General features: G+C 46.0%; 1 protein-coding gene across 7 annotated transcripts in view; it reads right to left on the reverse strand.

Moving 5' to 3' along the window:
* LRRC34 (leucine rich repeat containing 34) overlaps window positions 1-21067 on the reverse strand; it is a 431531-nt gene that overhangs the window by 271938 nt on the left and 138526 nt on the right. For 3 of the 7 annotated variants that reach the window (XM_078666059.1, XM_078666060.1, XM_078666058.1), the window contains 4 exons: window positions 11354-11407; window positions 7813-7881; window positions 4971-5024; window positions 1234-1302 (listed from right to left, as the gene is read on the reverse strand). In XM_078666059.1, coding sequence (XP_078522185.1) covers window positions 1234-1302; window positions 4971-5024; window positions 7813-7881; window positions 11354-11407 — 246 coding nt within the window. The remainder of the gene's footprint in view (window positions 1-1233; window positions 1303-4970; window positions 5025-7812; window positions 7882-11353; window positions 11408-21067) is intronic. The other 4 variants (XM_078666063.1, XM_078666062.1, XM_078666061.1 and 1 more) reach the window with 4 other exon arrangements.

Genomic DNA, 21067 nt, shown 5'->3' on the forward strand with positions numbered 1-21067 from the left:
TATAAAAACATCAAATGTTACATACTCCTGGGGGTTACTGAGCCTTCCACCAGTGAGTGGCGTTCCCGGATTGTGTTAGTGCCAAAACTGGATGGCTCCGTCTAGTTCTGCACAGATTTCAAAGAAGAAAAATCTCACAATTCGACACAGATCCCCCTTCCTAGGGCAGATGAAATCATGGAACGGTTGGGAGCTGCTCAATACATCAAAACCCTCAATTTATGTAAAGGATATCAGCAGGTGCCCCTCTGAATTCACACAAAGAAAACACTGCTCTTTGACCCCAGAAGGCCTGTACCAATTAAAAGTATTACCCTCTGGCTGCATGGCGCTCCTGCCATGTCCCAATGACTTATGAACAGGGTTCTACAACTCCATGACCATTCCGCGGTGTATATTCATACCATTATATACAACGATATTTGCAGCCAACTGATAGAGACTCAGCAGCAGTCCTAGACACCTTCAACTCCTATTAGTTAAAAGTTAATCCCAAGAAAAGTTTATTAACTGCTTATTCTGTTAAATATCTGGGATATTTCATTACTTTTTGACAAATAAGGCCACAAACTGAAATGTTTGCAGCAATTTCAAAGATTCCTATGCCCAAAACAAAAAGAGAATTGCGCGCCTTTTAAGGCTTACTAGGTTCCTATTGGCGTTTCATATCTCAGTTTCCGCAAGTGTCTAACTTTTTGACTGACCTTCAAAAAAAATCTGCAAGACATAAGCAGAGTTAAGATACCCTTAACCTAATCTGATCAATGCTTTATATTGCTTCAAGCAGGCATTGTTGTCCGAACTGGTTCTCACCAGCCCCAACTATAACAAATCTTTTCTAGTTTAAACCAATGCTTCAGCTACAGGGCTAGGAGCTGTATTATCCCAAAAGGATGAATATATGCAGATCACACTATAACCAATATCAGTAGGAAACTCTTCCCAAGGGAAAGACAGCATGCAGCTATTGAAAAAGAAGCTTTGGCCATTAAATGGGCCATTAATACATTACAGTATTATTTAGAGGACCGGAAACTTACACTCGGTACTGACCATGCCCCGTTAGAATGGATGGAACAAAACAAAAGTAACATCGATCGTGTCCTTAGATGGTTTCTGGCTCTTCAACCATTTCGCTTTCAAACCCTCCATCGTAGGGGGAGTCCGCAAACAAAATCGGAGTTTTCTTGGTACCAAGAAAGTAAGGGAAGGGAGATGTGAGGATTTACATACCTGGGGATCCTCTCCTGCCCGTTCTCTGCCTTGCTGAGCTCTCGCTGTAGTTCCTCGACGCTGTAAGACCTGGGAAAGGAAAAAAAGGAAAATTAAACAGACTGATGAATCAGTAAATGAGACATGTCTCTTTAAAAAGACCCACAGAACTAACCAATGGAAAGGCAACTGAGGAAAGAAAACAGAGGCACAAACCCAGGAAAAGGGGAGAAGAGCCATGGACGCAAGATCCCAGGAGGACAGAGCGGAATCTGAGGAAGGAAGAATTACCTGAAATAATCCTGCCGAGTGGAAGGAGTTCCCACCAAAAAGGGAAACCACTGCGGAAACCACTGGCCCAGAGAATCTCTGTAGGAGAGTAGGATCTGCTTCTTATGGTTACCCCCACTTTTTGCAGGTGTTTCACTGTTTTTCGACTTTAGTCTGGCTGGGGCCCTGCTATCCAGGACCCCAGCCTAGCTGCTTCCTCTTTAAAATGATTCCAAGTACTTTAGGTACACTCCAATTTGGTTACTGGGGTACCCTTATGAGTCCCTAGTATCTGGTACCTTAGGTACCAAGGGCATAGGTACCCCAGAGGCATACCAGGGTCTGAAGCATGTATTATGCCACCCCTGGGAAGCCTTTCAAAATAACACCACATGTCTGCTATTGCAGCCTGTGTAAGGTGGTTTATGCACCCCTTACTTAGATATAGGTTCCCTATATCTACCTTATATCACTACACATATAAACCTATCGATCACCCCTATGGCAGGCCTTATCAATCCTGAAGGCAGGATGCTGGGCGTTAGTGTGAGAGGGTGCCCATGCATGAGCAGGGCCCCTTTGCAATCTTCCGAATCTATTCTCTGGGGCTGTTCTTTGATACTACCAGACCATATAATCTTAAGTGCATTATAACCTCGCAGTAAATGCTAACTTTGGAATGGCTGCTAGGAAACATGCCGTGTTTGGTGTCAAACGCTTTGGAATCATACTCTCCACCAGTCCTGGCCACCCTTCTAGAGGGAGAGACATGTACACACTGGTACACCCAGTACCAGTTTAAAAGAACCCTGGCATCACAAAATGGATGCCACAGACACGAGTCTGGCCTCCTGCTGCTGGACGAAACTCCGGCAGGGGAGGACTGGACAAAAGGTTTCCTGTCACAGGGAGGTGTCACCACCTCCCAGACAGGCTTTAGTGTATTGAGGTTGGGTGGGTGCACTCCAAGAGTGCTTTGAGGTCTGAACTGGGGGCACATTTGGTGTCCCTGTGCATAGCCCAGTTCAAACCGATTGCAGGGGCTACCAGCCCCTGCTCTGTCCCAAAACTGGACAAAGGAAATGGGTGTAGCCACCCCTCTTTCCAAACCCTCCCATAGGTGGGTCCACAGAGTTTGTCCAACCCCTTCCGTTGGGTATAAGATAGGAACCCCTGGCAACAGGACTTTAGATTACACCTGGACAAAACTCTGATACTGAATCCTGGAACTTCGACGATCTGCACAACGCTGGATGACTGAAGAATCTCCCTTGGAGTAAAGGAGTTACTCCCCTGCGTGGCAGGCATTTGCATCTCCGAAGCTTCTGCCGGACTCTGAAGTATTTGCAACATAGGAGGTGCATTTCCAAACTTCCCCGAGGCCGACCTGAGTCCCCAGCAAAGCTGAGACCTGCATCCCTTGTGGGTGCCTTGAAACCGGAACCCCGGAACACTGATGCACATTTGCAAGTGCATCAGTTTCTCGACATTCCTTGAGGCTGTGCATTGGGTTACTTGTAGCCCAGACCCCGAGCACCTTTTCCACTGAAGATTGCTGGCCTACACTCCATGAGTGTTCAGTGAGCCGGCCCTTTGTGTTTAAGCTTGAGGTACCTTCGCGATCCCTGGTCTGTCGACTGGTGGGTCTCTGAGAAGGCAACTTTGACTTTCCTTGGGCTTCCCTGGTTGCTCCAGATGTGCTCCGACTCTCCCCACTTGGTGAGTCCCCCGGACCTTGCTGGTCCACACCGAAGCATCTTTTCTCTTCCTGCATGGGTTGCTGTTGTTCAATCCGGGCACCGACACCGCAGCACTCGACATCCTTCGTGGGACAGCTCGAATCAAGCTCCTGGTCATCGTCGACGCCTCCTGGTCCTCGTGGCTGCAGAGTCAAGCTTCACCTCATCACACCTGAATCACCCGACATCAGTGGGCATTCGTCTATCGTGCCCCTGGTCACTGGCAAGTGACCCAGACTCTGTCCCCTCTGCTTTCAGGGTCCTCACATCTTCGATTCAGGCTTGGATCACCCTGGACACTTTTCTTCTCTACGGCAGCAGCACTTTGCAGCTGATCGCCACTGAAATCAACGACGATTCTAGACACCAAAAGGCACCTATGCACCCGGCTTCCCTGGGTGAGGTAACTCAAGTACTGCGGTACTCCCGTGGGTGTTGGCCCTAGAACCCCTTAAGTCTAAAGGGCTTTGCTCAAAGTCCTCTCCAGAGTGTCCTTAATCCTTAAAATTCCACCAGCGACTTTCCCCATAGAAGCTAACGGTGTCTCACACTGCACGCGTTCCCCGTGGGGCCCCTGTGTCAATACCTTGGGTGGTTCCTTGTTGTCCCAGCGATTCTACAGGCTCTAGGCCTTGTGTCTAGTCAAGTTGTGGTTCTTATACCACTTTCTTAATATATGGTTTGGTCCCCCCTTGGGGCCGAGTGTATATTGTGCTATTTACTGAAGTTCTATTGCATTTAAATTGTATACTTTGCTCTGTAATCTCATCAAGAGATTACTAGAGAGTGTTTAGTAATAAATACATATATTTTATATATATACCTTGTTTGGTTCTCCCTTCATTTAGACATTCAAGAGGTTATAATCTGGTAAACCAAGCTGCTTTACACCCCTTCAAGACTTAGCCTGAAGGCTGCTCTCCATAGCTACCACTAGGATAGCTTTCAATAAAGGTTGTCTTAAACCTATCATCAATAAGGGTTGTTTGGACTGGTGAAAGGTGCCCACTAGAATAGTGGACAGCATATGCCAGGCCAACTTCTCACAATCTCGACAGGCCCAGTCTGGAGGGCGAGGACGCCGATTCGGGCCCGGAGGAATGGTGCATATCCCCAAAGGATGCGGAGTATCCGCTGAAACTCTGGACAGTTACGGCAAAGCAAGTGACTAGCAGGGCCAGATTTTGAATATATTGAGAGGGAGGAGGAGAGAGTAGGAAGGATACGGAACACAGGCAGTGTTTGTGGAGGGTGCATTAGCACAGTGTATGCTAGCCCAAGTCAAATATCTGAATCTAAAAGGAAATGCCAACATATAACTAAACACACATATATACACAATAGGGACAACAAGTCCCAAAATACTCTGGGCAGAAGATTATAACGAAAAAAGAGATTGAAATCCCTATTGTATCCACACCAGAAGGGATTAAGACAAATACATGAAAAGGGATATTGCATAGAAAAATGCCCTGATTAGACTTTCCTGAATAGTCCCAAGACACGGGATATATAATTTAACTTTTTTCTTTTCTCTTCTAATACTTTTAATTTCTACTAATATGGAAGGGAGGAAAAAAGGGAACATAAAGAAGGGTCGCTTCTAATCTTTTATGTCTAGTGAATGGCAGACCAGTCGCACAATAACCTTCGGTTGCCTTCACTGGGACACTACTTCTTTTCCTACCTAACCACCAGAGGTGTTGGTGACAGAGACTTTTAGATATTATCTCTGGAATCATTACTTACTGCTCGTTTCTTTTTTCTGCTGAGAATCCGGGTAACACAGCCACACTCGAAGACCTAGAAGAAGAAAAGGAGAAGACAGAAAATCAATATTTGAAGAGATATTCATTAACATTTACGTATATAAATATCACAATACTCTGAATAAAAGACACCATTGAGAAACAAATTAAGCCTCCTCACCTGTACATCCAGCCCAATCTCCCAAAAGTACCACAAGTGGTGTCAGAAGTGGGATCTGGAAGTATGGAGGCGGTGGTGAACAAGAGCCATGTGAAGCTGGAGCAGGCGATGGAAAAATTCCTCAATACAGCAGCGGAAGATTTTGAGGCAATGCATAAGACCCTGACAACACAATATACGATGCAGGAGACAGCCCTTGGAAGATTGGCTGATACCCTGGGACAACAGAGATGGCATACCACGTTGCACTCAGTGGTTCTGCAGAGGATTCATATTTTTTCTTAAACAACTTCGAGAGCATGGCACAGGCCGCAGCCTGGCTGGCTGACGGATGGAGGCAATATCTAGATCCTTTGTTAATGGGGGTTTTACAATCCATCTGCCAGGCTTCAAATCCTCAGAGTACTATTCCCTATACTGAGATAAAAGGAACATTCTGAAGCGATTGGGGTTTAATGATTAAACTTATTGAATAAAATTGCATCATACTAAAGAAGGAGCCCAAGAAATACCCATGGCATTGTATTACAAGATGAAAGAATTAACTGGCCATTGGATAAAACCCCTCACAGCAACTAAGTAGGACATAATGGAAAATGTATACCTGGGGCAATACCTCACCTCACCTCATCCTACCATACAGGAATTGGTAAGACAGCATACCCATCTAACTCTAGAACGAGATGTTGAAATAGCTAGCACCTGAAGTCAAGCTGAAGAACTACAAAAAGGGAGGGATGATTCAAACTGAAGAAGACTAAGTCTGTACTTGTTCGTCATCCTCCTCCCTTTGTAGAAAAAACCCGAAATTGTGACTTTATTGCCTGGTCCTGAAGTACAGACTACTATACCTAGTCCACAAGGTTTTCAATGTGGAAGGTATGGACATTTAGCGCGATACTGCCCTCAAAAGGAGGTGCCCAAAGAAACAATAATGCTGCGAGGAATCGTCTCCCTTATGATTGTGAGGTATCCGTTAATGATGTACCAGTTACTTCCTTGGTAAACACTGGATGTCTGCAAAGTGTTATGCATCCCCAAGTCTTACCCCATGTTGCTCTTCAGACTCACGAAATAGAGAATATTTAGTGTGCACATGGGGAGAGTGAAGGAAACCCCGTAGCAGAAAAACGTCTACAACACGGAGATCTACCGGCTGTTACCCTCAAATCAGGTCTCATACCCAAACTATCACAACCTATGATCACAGGTAACCATTATCCTCATCTCGATTCCTTGGTGCAAGATACCTGCAAGGAGGGAGATGATTGGTCGACTACTATCGCTCATTTCTCTCAAGTGGACAACCACGAATGGCAACCTGCCAAGCAGAGAAAAAGTAGCAAACAGCGAAGGGAGGATTAAGGACAAATCCCTTTAAGGGTTTCTTCTACCCAGATGGAGAATATTATCTGGGATAATGACTGCAATATCAGGGCAGCTTAACGGGAGGATCCCTCATTCTACAAGGCCTGGCGTGTAGCAGTCGGCCAGGAACACCCGACAATAGTAAGTCCCCAAATCTATGTGCACAACGGGTTGTTGTACAGAAAAGGTGGCCCCAAGGATCCTACCCAATTATTGATCCCCACCCCTTTTCAGGATAAGGTCCTGTTCTTGGCCCACAGTCAACTTCTGGGAGGTCATTTTGGGAGGAAAGAAAACAAGCGGGCCATTTTAGATAAATTCTACTGGCCAGGCGTATTTCAACAAGTGCAAAAACACTGCAAAGAATGTCCTACCTTCCATAGTTTAGCTGATATAAACCACCTAGAGTACACATGATGCCATTGCCCATAACAGATGTACCCTTCACCCGAGTGGGGATGGACATACTAGGCCCTCTCTTACCCTCTAGGCGTGGCTATTGTTATGTGTTAGTACTTGTTGCCTATGCCACAATGTTTCCTGAAGCAAATGCTCTGCACAATCTCAATACTATGAATGTGGCCAAAGCCATGATCGACGTGTTCGCTGGGGTGGGTTGTTCAAAGGAAATTATGACAGATCAAGGGACCCCTTTGTTTCCAAAATCATGAGCCAAGTCTGTCACGTGTTGGGTGTTACACATATATGAATAGCGGCCTATCACTCCCAAACTGACAGTTTGGTTGAGCAATATAATGGCACTTTAAAAAACACTTAAAAAAAAAAAAAACTACTGAAACCCGTCTCAACAAGAACAAATCTACTGCAAGGAATGTCCTACCTGCCAAATGTTTAGCTGATATAAACAGCCCAGAGTAGACATTATGCCATTGTCTTCAATAGATGTACCCTTCATCCGAGTGAGCATGGACATAATAGGCCCTCTCTTACCCTCTAGGAGTGGATATAGGTATGTGTTAGTACTCATTTACTGTGCCACCCGTTTTCCTGAAGTAATTGCTCTGCCCAATCCCAATATTATAAATGTAGCCAATGGGCCATTAATACATTACAGTATTATTTAGAGGGCCGGAAACTTACACTCGGTACTGACCATGCCCCGTTAGAATGGATGGCACAAAACAAAAGTAACATCGATCGTGTCCTTAGATGGTTTCTGGCTCTTCAACCATTTCGCTTTCAAACCCTCCATCGTAGGGGGAGTCCGCAAACAAAATCGGAGTTTTCTTGGTACCAAGAAAGTAAGGGAAGGGAGATGTGAGGATTTACATACCTGGGGATCCTCTCCTGCCCGTTCTCTGCCTTGCTGAGCTCTCGCTGTAGTTCCTCGACGCTGTAAGACCTGGGAAAGGAAAAAAAGGAAAATTAAACAGACTGATGAATCAGTAAAAGAGACATGTCTCTTTAAAAAGACCCACAGAACTAACCAATGGAAAGGCAACTGAGGAAAGAAAACAGAGGCACAAACCCAGGAAAAGGGGAGAAGAGCCATGGACGAAAGATCCCAGGAGGGCAGAGCGGAATCTGAGGAAGGAAGAATTACCTGAAATAATCCTGCCGAGTGGAAGGAGTTCCCACCACAAAGGGAAACCACTGCGGAAACCACTGGCCCAGAGAATCTCTGTAGAAGAGTAGGATCTGCTTCTTATGGTTACCCCCACTTTTTGCAGCTGTTTCACTGTTTTTCGACTTTAGTCTGGCTGGGGGCCTGCTATCCAGGACCCCAGCCTAGCTGCTTCCTCTTTAAAATGATTCCAAGTACTTTCGGTACACTCCAATTTGGTTACTGGGGTACCCTTATGAGTCCCTAGTAACTGGTACCTTAGGTACCAAGGGCATAGGTACCCCAGAGGCATACCAGGGTCTGAAGCATGTATTATGCCACCCCTGGGAAGCCTTCCAAAATAACACCACATGTCTGCTACTGCAGCCTGTGTAAGGTGGTTTATGCACCCCTTACTTAGATATAGGTTCCCTATATCTACCTTATATCACTACACATATAAACCTATCGATCACCCCTATCGCAGGCCTTATCAATCCTGAAGGCAGGATGCTGGGTTTAGTGTGAGAGGGTGCCCATGCATAAGCAGGGCCCCTTTGCAATCTTCGGAATCTATTCTCTGGGGCTGTTCTTTGATACTACCAGACCATATAATCTTAAGTGCATTATAACCTCGCAGTAAATGCTAACTTTGGAATGGCTGCTAGGAAACATGCCGTGTTTGGTGTCAAACGCTTTGGAATCATACTCTCCACCAGTCCTGGCCACCCTTCTAGAGGGAGAGACATGTACACACTGGTACACCCAGTACCAGTTTAAAAGAACCCTGGCATCACAAAATGGATGCCACAGACACGAGTCTGGCCTCCTGCTGCTGGACAAAACTCCGGCAGGGGAGGACTGGACAATAGGTTTCCTGTCACAGGGAGGTGTCACCACCTCCCAGACAGGTTTTAGTGTATTGGGGCTGGGTGGGTGCACTCCAAGAGTGCTTTGAGGTCTGAACTGGGGGCACACCTGGACAAAACTCTAATACTGAATCCTGGAACTTCGACTATCTGCACAACGCTGGATGACTGAAGAATCTCCCTTGGAGTAAAGGAGTTACTCCCCTGTGTGGCAGGCATTTGCGTCTCCGAAGCTTCTGCCGGACTCCGAAGTATTTGCAACATAGGGGGTGCATTTCCAAACTTCCCCGAGGCCGACCTGAGTCCCCAGCAAAGCTGAGACCTGCAGCCCTTGTGGGTGCCTTGGAACCGGAACCCCGGAACACTGTGCACATTTGCAAGTGCATCAGTTTCTCGACATTCCTTGAGGCTGTGCATTGGGTTACTTGTAGCCCAGACCCCGAGCACCTTTTCCACTGAAGATTGCTGGCCTACACTCCACGGGTGTTCAGTGAGCCGGCCCTTTGTGTTTTCGCTTGAGGTACCTTCGCGATCCCTGGTCTGTCGACTGGTGGGTCTCTGAGAAGGCAACTTTGACTTTCCTTGGGCTTCCCTGGTTGCTCCAGATGTGCTCCGACTCTCCCCACTTGGTGAGTCCCCCGGACCTTGCTGGTCCACACCGAAGCATCTTTTCTCTTCCTGCATGGGCTGCTGTTGTTCAATCCGGGCACCGACACCGCAGCACTCGACATCCTTCGTGGGACAGCTCGAATCCAGCTCCTGGTCGTCGTCGACGCCTCCTGGTCCTCGTGGCTGCAGAGTCAAGCTTCACCTCATCACACCTGAATCACCCGACATCGGTGGGCATTCGTCTATCCTGCCCCTGGTCACTGGCAAGTGACCCAGACTCTGTCCCCTCTGCTTTCAGGTTCCTCACATCTTCAATTCAGGCTTGGATCACCCCGGACACTTTTCTTCTCTACGGCAGCAGCACTTTGCAGCAGATCGCCACTGAAGTCAATGACGATTCCGGACACCAAAAGACACTTATGCACCCGGCTTCCCTGGGTGAGGTAACTCAAGTACTCCGGTACTCCCGTGGGTGTTGGCCCTAGAACCCCTTAAGTCTAAAGGGCTTTGCTCAAAGTCCTCTCCAGAGTGTCCTTAATCCTTAAAATTTCACCAGGCCCTTTCCCCATAGAAGCTAACGGTGTCTCACACTGCACGCATTCCCCGTGGGTCCCCTGTGTCAATACCTTGGGTGGTTCCTTGTGGTCCCAGCTATTCTACAGGCTCTAGGGCTTGTGTCTAGTCAAGTTGTGGTTCTTATACCACTTTCTTAATATATGGTTTGGTCCCCCCTTGGGGCCGAGTGTATATTGTGCTATTTACTGAAGTTCTATTGTATTGTATTTAAATTGTGTACTTTGCTCTGTAATCTCATCAAGAGATTACTAGAGAGTGTTTAGTAATAAATACATATATTTGATATATATACCTTGTTTGGTTCTCCCTTCATTTAGACATTCAAGAGGTTATAATCTGGTAAACCAAGCTGCTTTACACTCCTTCAAGACTTAGCCTCGAGGCTGCTCTCCATAGCTACCACTAGGATAGCTTTCAATAAAGGTTGTCTTAAACCTATCATCAATAAGGGTTGTTTGGACTGGTGCAAGGTGCCCACTAGAATAGTGGACAGCATATGCCAGGCCAACTTCTCACAATCTCGACAGGTCCAATCTGAAGGACGAGGACGCCGAGTCGGGCCCGGAGGAATGGTGCATATCCCCAAAGGATGCGGAGTAGCTGCTTAAACTCTTGACAGTTACAGCAGAGCAAGTGAAAGGCAGGGCCAGATTTTGAATATATTGAGAGGGAGGAGGAGAGAGTAGGAAGGATACGGAACACAGGCAGTGTTGTTGGAGGGTGCATTAGCAGAGTGTATGCTAGCCCAAGTCAAATTTCTGAATCTAAAAGGAAATGCCAACATATAACTAAACACACATATATACACAATAAGGACAACAAGTCCCAAAATACTCTGGGCAGAAGATTATAACGAAAAAAGAGATTGAAATCCCTATTGTATCCACACCAGAAGGGATTAAGACAAATACATGAAAAGGGATATTGCATAGAAAAATGCCCTGATTAGACTTTCCTGAATAGTCCCAAGACACAGGATATATCATTTAACTTTTTTCTTTTCTCTTCAATACTTTTAATTTCTACAAATATGAAAGGGAGGAAAAAAGGGAACATAAAGAAGGGGCGCTTCTAATCTTTTATGTCTAGTGAATGGCAGATCAGTCACAGAATAACCTTCGGTTGCCTTCACTGGGACACTACTTCTTTTCCTACCTAACCACCAGAGGTGTTGGTGACAGAGACTTTTAGATATTATCTCTGGAATCATTGCTTACTGCTCGTTTCTTTTTTCTGCTGAGAATCCGGGTAACACAGCCACACTCGAAGACCTAGAAAAAGAAAAGGAGAAGACATAAAATCAATATTTGAAGAGATATTATTTAATATTTACGTATATAAATATCACAATACTCTGAATAAAAGACACCATTGAGAAACAAATTAAGCCTCCTCACCTGTACATCCAGCCCAGTCTCCCAAAAGTAACACAAGTGGTGTCAGAAGTGGGATCTGGAAGTATGGAGGCGGTGGTGAACAAGATGCCTGAGAGCCATGTGAAGCTGGAGCAGGCGATGGAAAAATTCCTCAATACAGCAGCGGAAGATTGTGAGGCAATGCACAAGAGCCTGACAACACAATGTACAATGCAGGAGACAGCCCTTGGAAGATTGGCTGATACCCTGGGACAACAGAGATGGCATACCACGTTGCACTCAGTGGTTCTGCAGAGGATCCATATTTTTTCTTAAAAAATTTCGAGAGCATGGCACAGGCCGCAGCCTGCCTGGCTGACGGATGGAGGCAATATCTAGATCCTTTGTTAATGGGGGGTGTTACAATCCATCTGCCAGGCTTCAAATCCTCAGAGTACTATTCCCTATACTGAGATAAAAGGAACATTCTGAAACGATTGGGGTTTGATGATTAAACTTATTGAATAAAATTGCATCATACTAAAGAAGGAGCCCAAGAAATACCCATGGCATTGTATTACAAAAGGAAATAATTAACTGGCCATTGGATAAAACCCCTCACAGCAACTAAGGAGGACATAATGGAAAATATATACCTGGAGCAATACCTCACCTCACTTCATCCTACCATACAGGAATTTGTAAGACAGCATACCCATGGAACTCTAGAACGAGATGTTGAAATAGCTAGCACCTGAAGTCAAGCTCAAGAACTACAAAAAGGGAGGGATGATTCAAACTGAAGAAGACTAAGTTCCGTACCTGTTCGTCATCCTCCTCCTTTTGCAGAAAAAAACGAAATTGTGACTTTATTGCCTGGTCTTGAAGTACAGACTACTATACCTAGTCCACAAGGTTTTCAATGTGGAAGGTATGGACATTTAGCGCGATTCTGCCCTCAAAAGGAGGTGCCCAAAGAAACAATAATGCTGCGAGGAATCGTCTTTCTTATGATTGTGAGGTATCCGTTAATGATGTACCAGTTACTTCCTTGGTAAACTCTGAATGTCTGCAAAGTGTTATGCAGCCCCAATTCTTACCCCATGCTGCTCTTCAGACTCACGAAATAGAGAATATTTAGGGCCCGATGTAGGTAATTTTTTTTTACCGGTTCGTAAATACCGAATCATACCGAATCGGTATTTATGAACCGGAAAACCATATGTAGGTAAATATCCGGTAAAAAATACCGATTCGGTAACAATCGGTATCCACACTCGGTAAATACAGAATCGGTGTTTACCGAATCAGTAATATCCGAATCGGTAACACCCATACAACCCTATGGCCCTCCAGTCCCATAGGAATGAATGGGAGACACCGAATCGGTATTTACCGATTCGGTAAATACCGAATCGGTAAATACCGATTCGGTAAATTCCGATCTCGATAATTCTAATACATGACATCTGAGCCTGTGAACCAATCAGGGACACCCACCACACCCCACAACAAAGCATCTGAGAGACCAACCAATCAGATGCAAGTACCACACCCCAGTACCTGGAGGTGGCCACACCCATGCAGGTGCAGAGCAACAGAACTGCAGAGAGAGCTGGAGTGGAGACAGAGGAGCAGGCTGCACTGAGACCAGCATAGCAACACCATGGAGTCCCAGGAGGCACAAAAGGATGGAGGGGACAGAAAGAGGAAGGTGAAATTCAGCCCAACAGAGCTCCAGGTGCTGGTGGAGGAGGTTGTGCAGCATTACAGCCAGCTGTTTGGGAGACAGTCTCTGCAAGTAGCTGAGTCTGTTAAGAGGAACACCTGGCTGGCAATCCAGAGCAAAGTCAATGCCCTAGGAGTGACTCATCGCGAAATCGATGACATGAAGAAAAGGTGGTATGATCTGAGGATCACCACCAAAAAGAAGCTTGCCACCCAGAGGAAGGAATCAGCAGCCACAGGTGGGGGGAAGAGCCGTGCTCCAAGCCTCACTGAACTGGAGCAGCTTGTGGAATCCACCATGGAGCCTGAGAGCATACACGGGATCGGGGATGCTGATAGCTCAGCCAGAGCTGCAAGAAAGAAAGGTAAGATGCAGGGACATGTACCCCACCCATTCCCAGGCCCCTTCCCCAATGTGGGTGATTCACTCACAATCCAGCACACTGTTGTATAGCTCCTATATATCCTTATATCGTGTTAAGTTAGCATAGGTACATTTGAGATTTAAACGCCATTTTTCCTTTCTTGCAACTTCTGCACACGACCCTTAATTGTTGACTTAGCTTTCAACCTAGTGGTTTGCCGTGGTGTATGTGAGAATAATATGTTATTGCTCTGATATCAGTCTTGTTTAATAAAACATGTCTGCACGGAGAGTGCTGAAGTTTCAGGAGCAACACGATATGGAATTGTTATGAGGTCTGATCTCCACGCCTTCATAGTCATAACACAAGTGCAGCCTTTGCCAACTTGGGCTTGAGGCGGGATTGATATTGCTTTGCACGAGAATTGTTAACACACTTGATGCGGTGCACATGCAGAGAGAGCTGGTGTATGCTGATGTGATTCCTTCATGCTAGGACACTAAGGTATGGGCCCGCCCTAAAACAACCCAAAGAGACCTTCTTAGATAATAATATAATATATGTGTTAGGGAGGGTGAGATATAAGTGTTGTTAACTCTTATTCATTACAGCATGTTAACATGCTGTCACCATTCGCTTTTTATGTCTTAGTAACTATGCTGATAATTTCGCTACTGATAATAAGTATACTTGTATTATCAAAGATACTGCGCCTGAGAAGACGGCATTAGTAAATAAACATTTCAAATGCACATGTGTCTTCTTTACTCCATGTTCTGGTTTGTAATGATAATATAACGAAAGAGTGTTCATGAGTCCCACGTACCCTGAGGTACTGTAAGTTCATGTTCTGGTTTGTCTAAACATTGGGTGTTTGATATGTCCAATGAGACACTGTAGCTAGCTCGGTAAGGGGTGAGTTGGTTGCTAAGGTAAGTTTTGGGACACCCTAATTTGCCGAGGTTCCACTCCTCTGTGCACAGTTCTGTGTGAGTACAGAAACCCTGCAACATGGCGCCCAACGGTTTCGGTGGTCTTATATCATGACACTCGAGTAGTTTATCGTTCATGCCTTAACCCCTTCACGTCCGTTTCCGGAAAACGGGGTGTCGGTGAAACCTACCTATTTTTTGAAATAGGTCTTTATTCAAGCTTGATTCTTTCTTAAACGGTTTCTTTGAATTACTACCCAGTTGTGCTACAAAGTATTCTTTGTGTTTTCTTATTTCCAATTCTGTAATGGCGGCAGCGGTGGCTATTGCGCAGCATAGTCGCGTAGCGGTACGCAACCATCTTCAGACGTACCAAGTCCCAGTGGATGGGATGGCTGTGATTTTCGTGGTATGTGCAGATCCGGCGTTTCCTTACGAGTTGTTTTACTCTTGGGTTACGTTTCCGGCTGTGGACGCTAATTCTGGTTTGTTCCACTCCTACACCGCCTCGGATGTCCCGGCTGAATATACGCCGTACAGGGCATTGGAAATACCTATTGATCATTGGCAGCATCGAGTTTGGTTTGATGGCGCCCTCCCCCACTCTATGTCCCCTGCGAGGTTAGGCCCACTCTCAATTCCAGGTACTAATTGGCCTGCGTTGGGTGGCTTTACCCCGCACCCGAATCACGGGGCTTGCACCCTGGCAGAAATTCGCAGGCTGCATGTAGTTTCCATTTCCGTGATTCGTGCTTTAGTGCAATACATCGGTCGACATCTTCCTGGTGGTCCCCAGGGGGGTGCGGCCGCTCCCCTGGAACGAGGCGGAATGCGTCTCAATCCAGTGATGGTAAATTCGGTTTTTGGTGCGCGTCCGGTTGACAACGATGACTTCCCATTCTGGCTAGCAGAGAAGTTTGATCAACTGGAGGCGGTTTTTCCGAATTCTACTCCTGCTGATAAACATAGAATGTTGACGATTACTCTACCGAAGGATATTACTCCTGAACTTGCTGACTGTGACAGCTGGGGAAAAACATTTGCGGCAGTTTATACAAGGTGCTTCGGCACCCCGTCTATGACTGCCCTGCCTGAAATCGTTAGACGTGTTCAGGATGATCACGGTCCAGAGGCAGCGGTTGAATTGGGTATGCGCCTGTGTGGTTCTTTTGAGATTGTAAGTGATCTCATTCTCTCCAATGTTAAAGGAGATGCAGTTAACTTTCAGGTGTCGAATGCCTTGGCTGCTCTGCCCGATGCCGACAAACCCCGCCAGTTAGCAAAAATTGTGGTGGCCGCTTATAAAACGATTGGCCGCACAAGTAGAGGTCTGAAATATTTTCCAGTGAAGGAGAAAAAACAACCACAGGGACAATCTGCAGTGACAGATGCCCAGCCCAAGTCCAAGAAACAAAATTGGCCTAAAAAACAGACACAGGGGAAGCAGACAACGCAGACTCAGGGTACTTTTCCTGCAATACAAGCTCCTGCGCCACCCGAAAAAGTTTATGATTTGCGCGACCGCGCGATGATTAAATCGCCTGATCGTTTTCAGGGTTCTGATCAACGCTCTCCTCGTTCCTTTCAGGACACATCGGCCCCGAAGACCGGTGGAGGAGGAGGGGGTGGACGTGGACGTGGTGGCCAACAAGGACGTGGCCAGTCCCGCCAGACGGACGGCGCAGTGAAGCAGGAGGATTCTACGCCTAGGCGTCCGCAGTTTGCGAAAAAGAAAGTCGCAGCCTTAACAGCGCATCGATATGCCACAGATAGTGAGAACGCGGCTTCGGAATCTGACGTGGGCTCTGACCTTGCTGGACAGCGCGGCGGAGATAACCATAGTCAGAGAGGCGCTGCGTCCACTACTGAGGGTGACAGCGACTGATGTCTACGTTGTGATAGAAACAGCGGATACTAGACTCGCTCCCCCTGAAAGACTATATGAAATTGTCCTGTTAATTGAAGGTGACATACAGCGTACCGTTAAAGGTGTATTTTGGGAGAATCTGTCTTCTACATATGATATTTTACTTTCGGAGGCTGACTGGCCCCCACCTTTTGTGCTCGCGGCGCCGCGAGGGGAGGAGGTAATCCTACCCAGTTTCGCGAACACTGTCTCGAAAGAGCATGCGCAGCATTTTGCAGAAGAGTGGGCTCGGGCTCTCGCGCCGGCTCTGTACCGTAACCAATGTGGTTGGGATAAATTGTCGCCTTGCCACGAAATTCCGTTGCGGTCTCAGCCGCAGCCTCAACCTCAATATCCCATTCGGCGTGAAGCAAAATCTTCCGTCGCGGAAATCCTTGAACAATTGGAATATCAGGGAGTTATTGAAACGTGTGTGTCACCGATGAATAATCCACTTTTTACTGTGAATAAACCTGACGGATCATATCGTTTGGTTTTGGATTACCGGCATTTGAACTCGCATTGCCGTAACTGTGCAGTACAGAATACCCACGGCTCTGCCCTAGTGGATAGTCTCGTGCGTAAGCGTTTCAAGACAACGCTTGACATATCCAATGGTTTTTATGCCCACAGATTGGACAGCTTTAGCTCCCAATGGACCAGTTTTACAAGCGCTGGAGTGCAAAAGCAATTCCGGCGTCTTCCAATGGGCTACAAGAATAGTCCTGGTGTATTTACCGCTCGAATTGTCTCTATTCTGGAGGCACTCGACCCTGATGCTTTTTCGTGTGTGGATGACATATATCTCACAGACGACGATATTTGGGAGCATCTGTGTCGTGTAAATTCTCTTGTTTGCAACTTCGCAGACATGGGTTACAAATTCAACTTTGCAAAATCGCACATTGCTGAACACACAGTGTTGTTTTTGGGCTATGAGCTCAACAATGAAGGTAGAGGTTTGGCTCCTCACTTCTTGGAGAAGTGCGCACAATTGCGCGCACCAACAACTCTGAGAAAATTACAATCCTTACTGGGCTTTTTGAATTTCGGCAGAACTTACATTCCGGAATATGCCCAGCGTATCAAGCCTTTGTATGCTTTGATACAACCAACTTTCTCAAAATCATGCTGGCTGCCTGAGCATTCAGCCATTTTGCAATCCTTGCAGGCTGATCTGCTCGCTTCTAAATATTTACTGACTCGTGATAACCACACCAACCTGGTCATAAGAATAATTCCTGGGACGGTGGGTTTCACTTACCTCACTTTTAATGAAGGTGACACAGTACCTATTGCTTACAAGTCACACTTGTACACCTCGGCTGAGATGCGGTTTCCCACCATAGAAAAGGTTTTAACTGCTGTACAGATGGCTATTCTAAAGGAACGAGCTCTGTCACAGGGGAAACGCATGCTAGTGGTAACACCCTGTCCTCATTTGGAGGCAGTCACGAAAGCCAGTGTACCAAATTCGAAAGCTTTGCACCCTCGGTGGATTCAGTGGGCTGCGTCATTGTCATCCTCGGATGTCATGTTTATTTTTGACGCTTCCTTACGGTCGCAGGAGTTCTTGCAGTATGAATTCGTTCACCCTGCTCCTCTGGCGATGCGGCCTTTGGAGGACTTCCATTGCATCATTTACACTGATGGGTCGGCGCAGGTTGCGCATGGCTCTAAACATGCCTACGTTTCCGCATGCGCCATTGTGGTCGGTGCTATGTTGAATGATGAGTTCATTTCCAGGGAGGTACACACGTTGCCCCTGGGCGATTGCACCGCACAATTGGCAGAGCTTCGTGCTCTCTTACTAGCTTTGGAGTACGCAGATCCAAGTGTTACTACTCTAATTGTAAGTGATTCTTACTACTGTGTCCAGTCATACAATGAAAACTTGTTCTTTTGGATTCAAAATGATTTTCATGATTCCAAGGGTAGCACAATAAAACATAAAATGATCTGGGTTCGAGTGGCAGAGCTTAAGGCTATGTTGCCACTCGTTTATGTGATTCATACTCTCGGTCATCAGCGCGTGGGAGTTCACGCTTTTGGCAACTCGCTTGCTGATGAAGCAGCGAAATCAGCAGTATCTACATACTTAGTTGCAGCAGTTACTAGGTCTAAAACCAAGATTGATAGCGACATCTTGGCAGCGATTGCTGCCTCTGAGAAGGGAAGTAAACATCCTTCGGGATTCCCTTCGAAGTATAAATACCACTTAAGTCCCGAAAAGGTTCCTTTTGTGACAATTCCTGATGTTGGGGAACGGCTGATTCCCAACTCGGATCGCAGAACAGACTTGATTACAGCGGCTCATGAAGGTGTGGCGTCTGCGCATGCGGGCGTCTCAGCCACTGTAACGCAACTACAACAACGTTTCTGGTGGCGGGGACTGTACAAACAGACGCGTGATTATGTCCTTCTTTGTGACATATGCCAGCAGATTAAACCTTCAACTGCTACGCGTCCGCCTCAGACTCAGTTGTACATTTCTAATAAACCACTAGGCTGTGTTTATTTAGATCACTGCGGTCCATTTTCATCTGATACTGCGTATAAATACATCTTAGTAGCAGTTGACTCATGCACACGCTTTGTTTGGGTATGGCCACATCGCAGCGCTGATTCCCGGACTGTCATCAGAGATTTGCGTATCTTTATAGGGATTTTTGCCTGTGGTACCTTCCATTCGGATCAGGGTCCGGCTTTCGCCTCTAAGGCGTATAAGGATGCCATGACTTCGATGGGGGTCCAAGTCAAGTTTTCGTCACCCTACAGACCCGAGGGTAATAGTGTAGTTGAACGAATGAACCGTGATTTAAAGCAATCTTTGACAGCCCGAGTTATAGGCACTGGCAGAAATTGGCTGGCTCACCTCTATGGCGTGCAGCGTGCTCTTAATAATCTCCCTAGAAGGTCTCTGGGTGGGCGGACCCCATACGAAATGCTCTTTGGCATCAAGATGTTCGTCCCTGACCTTGACGGTCTAGACTCGGTGGTTCGCGCCACTTCCTTTGACGCAGATGAACATTGCAATGTTTTACAGAATCTACAAAAGACGAGAGACACTCTTGCAAAGGAACATTTGCCCTCCACGTCGGATGATGCGTTGCAGATCCCGGTAGTTGGCTGGCTACCCCAAGTTGGAGAACTGGTTCGAGAGAAGATCGACAACAAGAAAGAGTTTGGTCCCTCCTATCGAGCTCCGGTCCCAGTGCTTGGAGTGAAGGGCACAAGAACAGTCATTTTACCACCACTTCCGGGTCGTAAGGAAAACAGGTTTATTTCTATTGACAATGTCAAGATACACAGAGTGGCCGATTCTTCTTAGCATGACACCGGCTGTTTCCTGTCCTTCCATTGTGAGAAATTCAATTATGCCCACTGCTTATAATAATGAACCTGAGGTGGCCATCGAATTACCTGCTGTTTCCACTCCATTATTGAATAATTTACCTGGAACTAACCTTGATGAGACAGACTATACATACCCCACTGATTTGTCCATGCCTGACCTGCAAGCTCGTTTAGCCACGGAATCCAGATTTTCATTTGACTCTGCTTCCCTTGCCTCGAAAAAACCCTCTAAAATTGCATTATATGCTAGCCTGTTTAAAAAACATTTTTTGATACCTCCTTGGATATACATTTGGCTGGTCCTTTTTTCAGTTTACCTTTTTATGTCAATTGGTTTTGTGTTTTATTTTTTTCGGATTATGAATGGACACTATGTCGAGGAGAGAACTTGCATTACTCATTTGAATGGAACTTTGGCCCCGCTTTCCTCTTCACATTCTACACACAGATTAAAAAGAGACTTGACTTTGGTTAACATCACAGCGTGGCCTGTTCTGGATGGAATCGCGTGGGATGCAGTTCGTTTTCAGATTCATGGTCCAACGGAAGTCGTTAATGTCCCTAATGTACTAAGAGTTAATATGGGGGATGTGGTGAAACAAAACATTCGTTCTGACGATTGGGATGTTAATGCTGTGGAAAGTTTGTTTTCTGATTTGAAATATTATGCTGCTTTTGATGCTGAGGATTTATATTTAGAATCTGCTAATTATGGTGAATTGTTCTGTTACCAACATTATGGCAATCACTTCTTACACAAGACATCTTCCCGAAGGGATGCGGTTAATTTTACTCAGTGGGAACATTGCCCAGCACCAACACAAGGGAGTTCAGAAACGTTTCTTAAAAAGTATACTTATTTCACTGACTTTAATCAGTCAAATCCCGAGTCCTTTTATTTTAAATTTCACAAACAGCCACTGTCCAAGGTTCGACTTACAAATACAAAATTGTTATATTCAAAGGCCTTCCTGGATCAATTAGTTACTGGAGGGTATGAGTTATGGAAGGATACCATAGACCTTAAATCAGTTTGGGGCTCAAGGGCCTGGCAGGTACAAGGCACTGAGGCTTTGCACCGTGCATGTCTCATCCCAAATCATATGTGGTTTTTAAATGAAACCATTTCCCAGACCACGTGCTTTGGATTGGCTACATCTAAAAGGTTAAACACCCCGTCTTTCCCGGAGTTGGAGGAATATGAGAATTGGAGTAATTTTACTAAATTGTCCATTAGAGATATACAGGCTCTGCTTCTGAATTCCTCCTTTAACATTTCCAGTATGAA

This window comes from Lissotriton helveticus, chromosome 11, assembly GCF_964261635.1.
Source record: "Lissotriton helveticus chromosome 11, aLisHel1.1, whole genome shotgun sequence".
Taxonomy (NCBI): Eukaryota; Metazoa; Chordata; class Amphibia; order Caudata; family Salamandridae; genus Lissotriton; species Lissotriton helveticus.